We start from the raw sequence: 13,984 nt of genomic DNA on the forward strand, positions 1-13,984 counted from the left end.
AAATAGTTAATTCAACGTGGGACTACGGTCTGATACCACATAAAGTTACAAAGTGATCAACTTAATGTTTGAATTAGTTCTTCCCTCTCAGTGGAGTAAAGTTATAAAAGTTATGCTACGATGAAATGGGGCATGGTTTTTTATGTGTTGTAGTATTATTTTACCATTAACAAAATGAATATTTCATGTGAAAAATATTGAGTTCTCATTATCTAGAAGTGCATACATAATTGGTTGCAAGATTTGAAAAGGCAACTTGTAAACACTAGAGCTGACCAAAAATCTTTTATGCATTTGGACACCATACATGACAATAGTCACACTGATACAGCTAACAAGGAGTATTAATTTTATCACATTTCATACCGTATAATTTGTATCAGATAGCCTATGCAAAGCCTAAACTTATTTTAGATGCATTATTTTATATAATTGTGGCATTTCAAATAAATTTTGCTTTGCTTTCCAAAAAGTCATCAGCTAACATCTCAATTTATATCTCTGTAAGCCTGAATTTACAAAATACCTGTGCTTAGAGGACAACAGCCTAAAAACTTGACCATGAAGTTTAATTACTCCTTTAAAAAAGTAATAGCAGAAAGCCTTAAAGCTACATTCAGTGTTTATCCTCAGCAAGTGACATGGAGCTGAGCAGTGCCATTGATACAGCAGAAGGATGGGATGCCATCGACAGGGACCTCGACAAGCTGGAGAAGTGCTGCCATGAGAACCTCACGAAGTTCAGCAAGTCCAAGTACAGGGTGCTGCGCCTGGGTCAGGGCATTCCCAGATACAAATAGAGACTGGGAGAGGAACTCATTGAGGGCAGCACTGCTGAGAAGGACTTGGAGGTTCTGGCAGACAAATGCTGGACATGAGTTGGCAATGTTGGACATGAGTTGGCAATGTGGCAATGTGCCTCTGCAGTTCAGAAAACCCAACTGCACCCTGGGCTACATCCAAAGTAGCTTGAGCAGCAGGGCAAGGGACAGGATTCTTCCCCTCCACTCTGCTCTCGTGAGACCCCACCTGGAGTGCTGCTTCCAGCTTTGGAGTTCTTAGCACAAGGCAAATGTGGACCTGTTGGAGAAAATTCAGAGGAAGGCAACAGAGATGATCAAAGTGATGAAGTCTCTCTCCTATAGAGACAGGCTGAGAAAGCTGGGTTTGTTCAGCATGGAGAAGAGACAACTCCAGGGAGAGAGGTGATGCCTAAAAGGTGACTTTTTACACAGACAGATAGTGACAGAACAAGGGGTAGCAATTTTAAAGTAAAAGAGGGAATAATCAGATTGGGTGTCAGGAATGCATTCTTTTCTGTGAGGGTGGTGAGGCACTGGGAACAGGTTGCCCAGAGGAGCTGTGGATGCCTCGTCTGTGGAAGTGCTCATGGCCACATTGGGTGGGACTTTGAGCAGCCTGGTCTAGCAGAAAGTATCCCTGCCCATTCCAGGGGGCTGGAACTGCATGATCTTTCAGGTCCCTTCCAACAGAAACCATTCAGTGATTCTCTGTGAAGAATTACTCATCTTGGAGTACTAGCTAATGGTAGACATAATGCACATCCAAGTTGGGGTGAGGCAGCTTGCCTCTCCAGGTTTAGAGTTACAACAGAAGTGTTTTAATTTCCATAACTTATTATATTTTTAAAACCCCTAAGAAAACACACACAAAACCCCCAAAACTCAAACCTACAGACTTGTAGAGATGAGAACAAGGGAAGAAATCTTCTCATCTATCTCCATTACTTCATTTCTATCAATGAAAGGCCTCCTGTGTTTGAAATGGTTCTTTTCCCAGTAAAGACTTATGATTCTTTGTAATTTGGGTTTATTTCAGAGTGTGTATTTGCATGCCAAAGTCCAAACATAGATGCCTGTGTTACTTCTAATTGTCTTAGCGGTCTTGCAGTAACCATACAGATGTAATGCAAGTTTACGTAAAGGTTTTCGGAAGTATTAATGGCACTTGTTATTCCTCCCTCCACACAAATTGCTGTGGTTTTAATGTATAAATATATGTAATTGTGGAAATGTAATTGTGGAAACATAATTGTGGAAACATAAACACAAATATTATTATAATTTCTAATTATAATGTTCTCCATCAAAAAGTTCTTCAAAATACTGTAAATATGTCAGCTTTCTATATTAATACAAATGTCTGTGAGATTCTCCTCTGAAATATAGACTTGTTGGGCTGTTTTCCTCTTAGAGAAGGAGCTGTCTTCTGTTATGTGTCATTCCTTTTGCATATTTGAGTTCTTGGAGGCTGAATTTGGTTGTAACTTCAGTATGCTCATGAGGTTTTTCCTGGGCACAGGCTGTCGTCAGCAGCTAACTTTAGCAGGTTATTGCAGGTAAAACAAGGAAAAACAAGCTGGTTTTAACATGGGTAAGAGTGGGTTTGGTTTTTTTTTCATTTTCAGCTTTATTTTTAAGCACTTTTTTTACTTCCTCTCACCAGAGTGTTTGGACAGAATATATTTCCATCTGTCTTAGGTAAACCTTAAAATAGTTCCAACTCCTTGACTTCTGTATGCTGTCAGCTGCAGGTTCTGCAGACTTTCTGTTCTGTTCTGCCTCTCTCACCAGTACCAGCGCCAGCTTAATGCAATGCCATCCAGTAAACAACTTGTAATCCAGGGTGGGGAAGGAGGAAAGTGTAGTCACGGTATAAAAACCATTAGGGTTGTGAAAGCACACATTATAGAGTCTTCTAGTGCAGCTCAGCTGCCACTCTGCAGCCACGTGGTGCTTGCTGTGGTACTTGCACCCTGCCATAACTCGTACTGCTATCACTGACAGATCTCTGATTTCTCACACCAGTGTTGGTGATGAGCAGTGAAGCATGGAAGCTGGTAAAGCTTCAGGAATCCAAGTGATAAAGATCATGGCAGAAATACATGAGCATAGTACAAAACTTCACTGTAGAGAGACCCTGTTTTCTGCTTTTCAGCTCTACTTCCATTGCCTTACACTCCTGTCTCCCTTGCAGTTCTCAAGGTGTGTATGTCAGAATTGTACAACCTTGCCCATTGTGTCAATAATGCTTTCCCATTCCCTGCTACTGCTTTCATAGTCTCCTTGCCATAAGCAGGATGTCCAAAGTGTACATGCCGAGCCTTTCCTTGTTCCTGGTCCTTGGAATCTGGAGGAAACAGTATCTGCTTGTTGCTGTTGGTTCAAACCAGGAGTAAGGAGCTCAGGCTCTGAAAATAGTAGTCTGCTGGATTTCAACTAAAGAGGGTTGTTATTGCCCTTATTTTTTAAAATTCTTTTCCTGTAGGTTCCTTTTCAACTTATTCTGCTATTTCCTTGAACTCCACAGATCTTTTCTTGACATTTCATTAACCTGCATTCTTTGCTTTCAATCACTGGCATCAAGTGTTGGAGATTATAAATGGAGACTCACAGAGACATGTTTAGCATAGGCTGCTGCTTGTCATTCACACCTCTGTATTGCATCACATTCTCTGGGGCTGGGCAAAATGCCTACAATGCACATCTGGCATGCTGTTCGAGGAATTCCAAGTACCAGATGAATCCCAAGGCTGGAGCTAGCTACCACAGTATCATGTTGTTACACATTTGTGGAACCAAAATTGCATTAATCTCTTTGATTGTAGTGCCAAATTGAAATTTCTTGTTTAGGCCCTTTTCCCATGCAGCACAGTCTTGTTTTTCAGGTTTCTCCTTCCCATTAAAATGATGTTCTTTAACTTTTCTTGACTATGCGAATTTTCATGTTTATGAATGTACATAATTTGCAATGTTCTCTGTTCATATAAGCCTTTTAGCATTGATGTTCCTGATGTAACCATGGGTATTTGCAAATCAGCTATGCCTTAATGTATTCTTGTACTGTTCCTGTACGTTTTAGTGAAGTGAAAGCAAGGACTGAATAGGGCTCCTAGAGGTATTTGTCATTGTTTTCCTTCTTTTTGTAGCTAAAAAACCCCACAAAACCACTTTTCACCAAATACTTCAAAGCTCAAACATACATGGGCAACATATGTGTGAAATGTGCATGTGAGTCTTTGTCTCCCCTTTGTCATCTGTTCTTTGAAACTGTACTTTTGATGTTTGGGTTCTCGTAATGTCACTAGGAGTTATTTTATCTGTTCATATTCAGCATAATATTGATTGTATCAGAATTAGTTATAGCTTTTAAGTAAAAAGGCTTTATTTATTCTTTAATGCACCTTGCTCAGATAATTTCACCAAATGTTCAGCCAGCAAATTATTACTGTTAGTCAGAATGTAAATTAGAGGCTGACGCACTTGCCTCATCAGCTTACAAATTAAGCAGTTAATCAATTTTGGTGTGATATTCCCCCATGGGATTTGTGTTGCTGACTCACATATGCTCAATATCTTCTCCTTTCAACAACAAGCAGGAGTGCAAATGAAGCTTGCTCCCAGCTGAGTGTTCTCTGGTCACGGCATTCCAAATCCATCAGTCAGTGTATCCTCCTGGTAGATATTATTGTCTTATTGCTCCTGGTTGCCTCTTTCCTGAGCAGTGCTTGAATACAAACCAGACAATTAGATATGCATACTTAAAAGCCAGTAGTGAAGGCAGTGCTACAGGGTTATTACGTATGTTATTGATGGGGTAAACAGAACACGGAAATTCTGCTTATGTCTGAATATTTCATACAGTATTTTTGTTAAAAAGCAGATGTGTCTGTATGATTTTTTCAATAGATTTGTGATATTAAATGAATTTCTAAGGAACTAATTTTGCAAACTAAATCCTAAGGCAAGCTTGAGGGAGAAGAGGATAATTTGATAGATGAACAGAAGCTGAAATAATTTTTGAGGTCACAGAAATCCTACTTACAGTTTGGTCTGTTTACTGAGTAATTTAAATAAATAGAAGCAAGAATTTACTCCTCTGCCTTCACTCTAATATTTCTTTTTATTTCTATTGTATTTTGGGACAGATGCCACCATTGCACCACAGTGCAAACCTGTATGTCCTTTTTTTTAAAAGTGAATAGTTTTGAATTATCTGACAAAGTTGTGCTATTTTTGATTTACTAGGTTTTTTTTTACTAAAAAACAATCATTTTCTTTGCCTTTGGACAAAGTTTTATGAAATTGATTGATCTAAAATTAAACAGTAAGGGTCAGGCCTCAGCCATACTATGTATGCACTATATATTGAACCATTAAACTGCCTTTTTAGTGTTGATTGTTGACTCTGTCCTTATATAATCCTGAACTCTGTTGACAAAATCCTGAGTGTGGCATAGCCCAAGAGGGAAAGGCAAGCTTCCCCCTTTCCTCAGTGATAAAAATACTGTATATCTTCTGCTGTGGTTCTAGCATTCACCAAAATGGGAGTCCAGCCAGGCCTTATCAGGGATCATATTATACATAATTGAGGTCAGGGTGTGGATTTGTTTGTTTTTTTGTTTTTTTTTAAACAAGTCATCAGTTCCTCAAGGCTCCTGTAGGCATCCTGCCAGTTCCTTGCTATTTAGACAACGTTATGGAAGTAAATAAAGGAGCTCAAAGAGAGCCACTGGGGAAAGAATCATATGGTTACAACTTTGAGTAACTGTGTTGCTTTGCAGCAAGAAAGTGTTTATAATCAGATGGCTTATTCATCCTTCCCGTTGTTAAAACCTCTCTGTGCCTTTTTTGCTTGCCAATTAATGTCACTTTAATTTTCATACTTACTACTGTCTACTGTAAGATTAAAATCTTACTTGCAGCCATTCTCTACAAGGTGGAGCTTTGAGCTCTTCAGTTAGTAGCATGTTCGACCTCTTTCTTTTTTGTACTTCTCTTGTGCTTTAGAAATACCACCCATTTCTTAGCTTCTGAAAGTGCACAAGTCTAGCCACAGGCAAAGTAATTGGCTGTTGTCAAATCCACCTGCTGTGTCTTAGTTCAGAAAAATAATCCTGCATTACTTTAGTCTGTGCAGGAAGGGAAAAAGCAAGAGATAATGGAGGAGTGAATTCCTGTAACTACCTAAAGAATGCAGAAGAAAAGCTACCCAAGGAATGCAGAAGAAATAATGATGCAGGAAGCAAGTGATACAGGGAGAAAGTTAAGTTTCTGATGTTGGTTTGAGGATGAGAAGTTAAGTTTTTCTTCCAGTTTCTCCATTCCCTGGTCATAAAGGTACCCCACACCATGCAGGACAAAAAAAAAAAAACCACCCAAAACCCACTTTTGACTAGAGCAGGTTGCTCAGAGCAACCAGCTATGTGTTGAGAGGTGAAGGAACAGTGAGGTAGTAGCAGTATTACTTTTGCTGACTCCTGAAGTTCAGCTTCAAATTGTCTTCAGTTAAATAGTAGCTCCTATGTGCACAGTGGCATGCACACAGTGTTTTCTGGTAGCCATCAAATCTTTCTGCAGCAATTTTGAATCTGAAGTCTGAAAATGCTTACAGAAACTGTATTGTGATTTTATATTTTTTCCTCACTGTATTATTCCTGTTAGCAGAATTTCAGGTCCGAAAACACCTCATTTTCTCAATGAATTTAGCTAAGGGATTTCTCTTCTAATGAATGAAATATGTGTATGAAATATGAGCTGCCTTTTTTTTTTTCTAGTAGTAGGAAGAATAAATGGAGATGCTTTTGTAAATTCTGAGATTAGCCAAAGAGAAGCAAAGGGGAGGAAGGAATGCATGGGTAAACAAGGAAGAAGAGTATGAGAAGAGCACACAAGTTTATTTTATTTCTCTAATCTAGAAGCTGGATAATGCTTTGCTCAGTATTTTTTTAACTCCCCAGTGTTTTCATCTCCCTGGTGTTTTTTATCTCCAGTGTACAGGTCTTATTTTCATTGCCTTGATCATTTTCCTAGAAGTCCTGCATGGTCAGGCACATAACTGTCCATTTTACCACAGTCTAATCTCACTGAACCATGTGAAAAATTAAGTACCATGAAATGTGTGTTTTGGGTAGACTGGGTAGGTGACCCTTCCCAAACTCGAGACCTCTAGGCTTGCAAAGTATCTTAAGTGAAAACCTACATGTAGAAATGTTCAGCTGATTTTGCAAAAGGACATGCACTGCATATTACAATGTTAATTATTAGTTACAAATTGTAATATGCTGGGTTTATTCTTTGTGCCTTCTTGAGCAGAACAGTGTTGCAATATGCTTTTTGGGACTGCCTCAATTTATCTCCGTGCAAAAACAGAAATCTTATTTTTCTCTTACAACACGCTGGTCATATTTGCCCTCTGACCTTGAAAATGCAGTGTGAAGTACAAAAACAGAAGTAAAGGAGACATTTGCTTCACCCCCCAGTTTGTTAATCTACCAAAAGCAATTGTGAGTTCATGTTTTATTTGAGCTACACTGGCCTCTCCTCTTGCCATGCAGCCAGATTCCAGCCTGGGGAAGCCTTCCAACCACAGAAGAAGTTCATGTTCAAAACTCTTGAAGCGATTCGACAATTTTAGTACTGTAACAGTCAGAGAAAATTAACATGCCAAGAACTTTTCAGAATATCCTGAGCCCTTAGAGCTCCACCTTCTCCTTTCACACTCAGAGCCTTAACTATGATCTTAAATTTCTGTAAAGAGAAGGGATTATTAGGAGATAGAATTAATATTTCTACTCTGCTAACTGCAGTGTGGTTTAGAGTCTGTCGCATTCTATACATTTCCTTCTGTTCCCAGAGAGGCTGGTATTTCTGCACAGCCTTCTGATGACTGATGTCACTTCAAACTCTCCAAGGTTCTACCTGCTGCATCTTCACCAAAGCAAAATGTTTCTTCAAGCTGCTTCAGGGGACACTAATCCAGACATTCAGCTTTCAAAATCTCTTTTTCTTGGAATCTTCCAACTTGCTTGGAGAACATACCAGAGGAAGATTCTTCTCTTTGAAAAATGGAGGTGTATCATATTCTAGCCATGGGAGCCTGGAACCTGGCTGACTTGCTGCTATGTGCTTCACTTGGTCTGAGCTGAATTGCTCTCTAAGCTTTATTGATGTAACTTTAAAATGTATTTAGTCCTCACCTTCTTGGTTTTAGGTGGGAATGTTGTCCAGAGTGAAGAGGTGAATGAATGTTCAGGGAGTGCCAATTAAAAAAATAATTCACTTTTGACTGAATGTTGTTTCTCTATGCACAGTGGTTTTTATGTGTTTGTGAATTTAGGAAGAGTATTAGAATTTTATGGGAGTGCTGTCACTAATTTTTTCAGAGATGTGACGTGAGACTAGATGCATCTTTGGTCTGGCAATATATTTATGTGTTAGTTGGACAGTTTGGTTCTACTATGCTTGAAAATAGTGTTGTTATGTTCAGACAGGAAAACAAGAATAATTTAGGTAACTCTGAGGGATTTTAGTAGATGTAACAATCAAGACTAACTCCTATCTCTTTAACTGCACTAAGGCTTCTTTTTGCAGATCTACAGGTGAAACATTACTATTTCTACATAAAATGGTATTTATCATGTTGCAGAATACTAATAATTTATAGTACTTGATTCTGTCAAGTAGATATCCTAAACTGACCATATTTCTTTTATTTCTTTCAGTGAACAACCCTATACCTTCCAACCTGAAATCAGAAGCTAAAAAGGCAGCTAAAATACTAAGAGAATTTACAGAAATAACTTCCAGAAATGGACCAGATAAAATCATACCACGTGAGTAAAGAAAATGCTTTGATTCAGCTAAAACCTTCAGCACTCCCTGTGTTGCAGTCATGCTGCCTTTGCCAATTCCCTCTGTTTCCACTGACCACAACTTAGAGATGAATGAAAATTTCAGATGCTATAACTTCTTTGAATCTATTTTGGAAGTGAAGGGTTTCAGTTTGCTATATTCTTGGCAGCTGTTACTTACTGGGAGAGATCTTTTGAATGTTTGCTGCTACAAGGTACCTGCAATGGAAGGCTTCCCCCAGGATGGGCAGACTGACGTATGCTCAACCCTATAAATGTATGTTCTTAAGAGAGAACCTGGCTTAGTAGCTCTAGCTCTTGAGTATCTGTGTTGATTAGAATTAGCTAGATGAAAATAAGTTGAAGCAAAGAAATCAGGCTGAATTTCCTTTTGATACTGGTTCAGCACTCTTATTTGCTGCTGTCCTCTTCATTTTTGCAGTTGTTACTCTGTGTTTCTCCTAGTGTCTTCCTCTATCTGGTATTACTGGTTGTGGTTTTAAATCCTTAACTGTTATGTTCTGGAAGGTCTGCAATAAGATTTGCAGGATGATGACACATCAGTATTTGCCACTGTCTAACAATACAAGCTTGTTAGGCTGCTCTATGTTGCTGTGATTTAAATTTGGACTCCTCCAAAAATTTGTGGAGACATGGTTGTCAAGTTATTCACTGCCTGTTTTCTGTTTATCTTGCCAAGGGTACTCCACACAAAGTGTGTGGCACTAAACAAACTAATTCTATACAAGCTAATCAGGACTGGTGGAGCAGTTTGGCAGTGTATAGATTGTCACAGGCTAATGTGACCTGCAGCTGGGTTTCCAGTTCACTGTGGTGGAGGTGTCATAATTAGTTCAACTTCTTTTGCAGTTTTCTTTCGGCTTTTGCTTCAATTATTTGACTTTTGTGTTCATATTTGTTAAATATTGAGTTTTGTTTTCCCCTTCTCTTAGAACTTCTCTTTCAAGGTCTTGAATAAATGATTTTGCTGTTTCAGCTCACGTAATAGCCAAAGCCAAAGGCCTTGCAGTTTTGTCTGTTATCAAAGCTGGATTTTTGGTGACTGCTCGAGGTGGAAGTGGAATTGTATTAGCTCGTCTTCCTAATGGAAGTAAGTGGGTATTTTCCTTTTGTACTTCATAAGAAGTTAATAAAAAAAGATAAAAATATATTTTTTCATTATTCTTTTTATAGCATAAAACAGGAGATGTATGATGAGTCAGGCAAGTAGGTGACAGGTGATAGTGTTTGGTGTGAATGCTGTTTTCAAGTCTTTGTTCCTTTGTTTGAACAATTGCAAATCTCTCTGTATCTTTGTGGAAAATAATGAAATATAAAAGTACATAGTATAAAATTGATTACAAAAATTGATTATATCTGATTATGAAGTATATGATAAATAATTTTTAACAAGGAATTGTTTAGATTGTGAGTGTTTGTATTGCTTAAATCCTTTCCTGTAGCATTATAGTTATGATTCTATTGTTGTGGTTTTGAACATAGTTTTAAATAGAGAATTTGTTAGCATATTTAACTGTAATAATGAAGTGAGTATTTCTTGTAATATATGGTTAAAATTCTGTAAATGGATCTTGTTTTACACAACAGCCTGGTCTGCTCCCTCTGCAATAGGAATTGCTGGTCTTGGAGGTGGATTTGAAATTGGAATTGAGGTATGGTTTTGCATTTGAAGTACTTGTTGGTAACTTTTTTTGCAAGAAATTAAAATACATTCACGAAGATCTAAATGTTAGTGAGGTAGTAGAATCTACTTTCAAGTCTAAAAATAGTATTATGAAATCCATTTATGCAAGACAAACAAAAGAGGAGTTTTAATCCTATCAGTCAAATTGTTAGAAGACATTTAGATTAAAAAAAAATGACATGACACTAATTTCCTTATTTCTCACTTCTAGCAGACTGAATTTTTCACTCACAGAGAGTTTCCTGTCAGTGTTCCCATATAAGACAATTGAAGTTAATTGAAAAAGCATCCTATACTTTATAGTGTGTTAAATGCTTTGCTAAAGGGCACAGGGACTCCTTCTGGCAAGCAGCAGTGTAAAAAACTGGAGTAAAATGGACTCCACTTAATGTTACTGTATTTCACATATTTCCCACTCACACTTGTGGTTACTGACGTGACCCTTCAGTTTGAAAGCACCAAATCCAGTGATACCTCTCCTGAAGGAATATTACAGAAAAGGAGCCAGTTCCAGCCAACAGAAATACTTAAGTAAAGGACTCCCATCATATTCAGAGAAACCCTGGTGAGCTGAGCCCCAACAGCATTCTGCCTCTCCTTCCCATTTCTTCTTCCTCACAGCTCCTTCGCTCTTGTATGTTTTCATCTTTTCTCTGCTCCCCACGCTAGCCTCCAGACTCATCCTTCTCTTTGTTTAGCTTTTGTTCTGCTGATTCCCAAAGAAAATCAGAGTAACAATATGCTGCCAACAAGGTCTCTTGCAATAGGCATTCTGCTCTTCAGAAGAATCCATGTATGGATGATCTGGGTGATCCATGGCAGCCCCCAGTACATCCACAGCTAACCAGCTATCCCTGTCCTGGCAGCCAGTCAGCCAGCACTCACATACTGCAATAGATCAATATTTTATTCTCTCCTCATTGTTCACTGTGTGATCTCAGGCATTATTGCATGCACTTCTTAAAGGATGATGTGAATACAAAATCATTAATTTCTATAAGGAATTTTCATTGGTTTTCATGACTACAGGATCTGAATGCATTAAAAAGTGTTCAGTTTGAGCCCCAGAGTTTGTTTCATTGTGGGCTTTGTTTGTTTTTTCTTTCCTTTTAAGCCTCTTCATGTGTTTTGATTATTCTATGAAATTTTTCTGTTAATCATCCCCACCTAATAATTTAGATAATGTAGACATTTCCTATTGATACTGAATCAAATAATTCCAATACAGAAGCTATTTGTGAGAGGAGTTTTTTCTCTGAGTAATACTGTGCCCTTCATTTGAAATTTTAGTCAGCTTACAAAATGCTGTTTCCTCACTGACATTATTATAACACAATCTTTTTTATTTCTTCTAGAAAATATGTTACTCATGAGTGACTTAGGAGCCTACAGTCCCATTTCAGCATCCTTCTAGCCCTATATAAAGTTAGTTGTTTTAGAAACTAGGTGAAATTTATTCCTGCAGGAGTGATTATATTTCATTATATAGTTGTAGTGATACTTATGGATGTTTTTAGAAAACAAGACAGAGATCACACTTCAGAAGTCACAGTGACTTGGCACTTCAAATTAAGGACCAGCTTTAAATTTTATAAATGTTTTCCTTGAAGGCTTTCTCACTATGGATTAGCTTATCTTTAACAATGGATTCATCCTCTTAAAGGGTAAGAGGAGGAAGCAGTATCCTGACAGATGTTCTCCCTCCATCCCTGGATAATCCACAAACTGCCTCTGTAGCCATCTTTTGTTTGGGATGGGGTGGAGGGCTAATAACAAAGACCTCTCTTATGCTGTATGTAATACTTCTAGGCCAGCCTTGTTTTGCAAATAATCTGGTATTTCCTCTTGTATTCCCTGCTGTCACTGTTTGGAATTTGGGGTAAGTTGAAAGTTTTTTTCTTGAACTTGGCTTTCAGTCAAGTCTATCAGATGAAAGATTAGGTGCAGTAGTTCTTGGGTATATTGCAACCTCTTCAATTATTAGGTTTAATAGGTTCTTGAAGCAACTGACTACATCTCATATTCAAGTTTTAAAAAGTTAATTACTAATTCATATACACACACAGAGATATATAAAACTCCTGTCATGAAAAAAAAGTTTTATCAATTACACCTGTATCCTTTTTGCTTTTTATTCCTTGGACAGGAATTTTTGTTTAGTAAGTTCTGTCTTGCTTTTATTAGTTTAATTATTGAAAGATCAAAATTATTCACATCTGAAAATGTGCCTTCATAATTGCATAAGCCATGGAAAATAAGAAAATGTCAATTAGGAATTTAGAATTAATGTAGAGTTTCTCTTATAGCTTTTGTTTCTCACATATTGAACATACCACCATTTTGAAAAAATCAATCAAATTTGATTTAAAAAGTAGTTGAAAGGATTTTTCATTCAAAATACCTTGCAGAAAAAGAATCAACTGTGTCATGGAAGCTGTTTGAAAATAATCCTTTACAAGAAAGGAAAATCATCTCCTGTGCTGTTCTTTCTTCTTAAAAAGTGTAGTACTTTTACTTGATATTTTATAGGTCTCAGACTTAGTGATAATACTGAATCATGAAAGAGCAGTAGAAGCTTTTGCCAAAGGAGGAAATCTTACACTTGGAGGAAATCTTACCGTGGCAATTGGACCTCTGGGGAGGTGGGTAATATGTTTTCCTAATAGCCATATATGGAAGATAATTTTTAAAAGCTACATTGATGTGGAATTTTTTTAATATGTTATAGAACAGCCTGGGCAACATGTGTGCTGACTGGGCCATATTGTACTTGCCAATAATTTTTTTTTTTTTCTGCTTTCCTGATTAAGTAATTTTTTGGTGGAAGAAAAGTGTTCTGAGGTTTGTTCTCCTTTTGCAGGAGACTGTTTGGCTAGGCTCAATGAAGAGCACAGGTGCTGCTGTGCCTGATAGAACTATAATTTTTAATAACATATGGGTCTGTGCTTTCTGTCACCACACATCTGCCCAATAGTAAACAAAAATTACACCAAATAATTGCTTTTAAATCTTTAAGGGGTTAAGCCTGTTTACTTTGAAGTATGAGGTGAAATAATCACTGAATAATTTTACTTGGAAATGAGTCTTGTAAGACTGCTACTCCAACCTCCTGCCCAAACCAAGGTCTGTTACAATTTCAGATCAGGTTGCTCAATCCTTTTTTCCAGTTGAAAATCTCCAATGAGAGAGACTGCTTGGTTCTCTGGGCAACCTGCTCTACTGTTCAGCTCTCCTGCCTTTCATCCAGTCAAAGTATATCTTCATTCTGTTTATGTCAATAGTATTTTATTCTTCCTCCATATTCTGCTTTTAAGAGCCTGGCTTCATACTCTTGATTACCTCTCCCTAGATATTGGAAGCTTGCTATTAGGTTTGCCCCAAGTCTTCTCCAGGCTAACCAAGCCCAGCTACCTCAGACACTGCTATGGAATATGTGTCTCTTTATGGCCACTCTTTTTATGATTACAAAGTTTTACTGCTGGTTTTTAGTCTTTTCTAACAAAATAAAAGGATGATACTTATTGCACAGAAGAGAGAGAGAGAGATCTGTGTATCAGGGAAGGGCAGTGAATATCATCTACCCTACAAAGCTATTGCACTGTCCTGCAGCATCTCTGTGTCCAAGC

The 13,984-nt window shown here is 37.8% G+C and overlaps 1 protein-coding gene across 2 annotated transcripts in view; it reads left to right on the forward strand.

Moving 5' to 3' along the window:
- SH3YL1 (SH3 and SYLF domain containing 1) overlaps positions 1-13,984 on the forward strand; it is a 45,261-nt gene that overhangs the window by 3,478 nt on the left and 27,799 nt on the right. For both annotated transcript variants that reach the window (XM_059468090.1, XM_059468091.1), the window contains exons 2-5: positions 8,525-8,635; positions 9,651-9,764; positions 10,262-10,326; positions 12,888-13,000. In XM_059468090.1, the coding sequence (XP_059324073.1) occupies positions 8,525-8,635; positions 9,651-9,764; positions 10,262-10,326; positions 12,888-13,000 (403 nt within the window). The remainder of the gene's footprint in view (positions 1-8,524; positions 8,636-9,650; positions 9,765-10,261; positions 10,327-12,887; positions 13,001-13,984) is intronic.

Source organism: Ammospiza nelsoni, chromosome 3, assembly GCF_027579445.1.
Source record: "Ammospiza nelsoni isolate bAmmNel1 chromosome 3, bAmmNel1.pri, whole genome shotgun sequence".
Taxonomy (NCBI): domain Eukaryota; kingdom Metazoa; phylum Chordata; class Aves; order Passeriformes; family Passerellidae; genus Ammospiza; species Ammospiza nelsoni.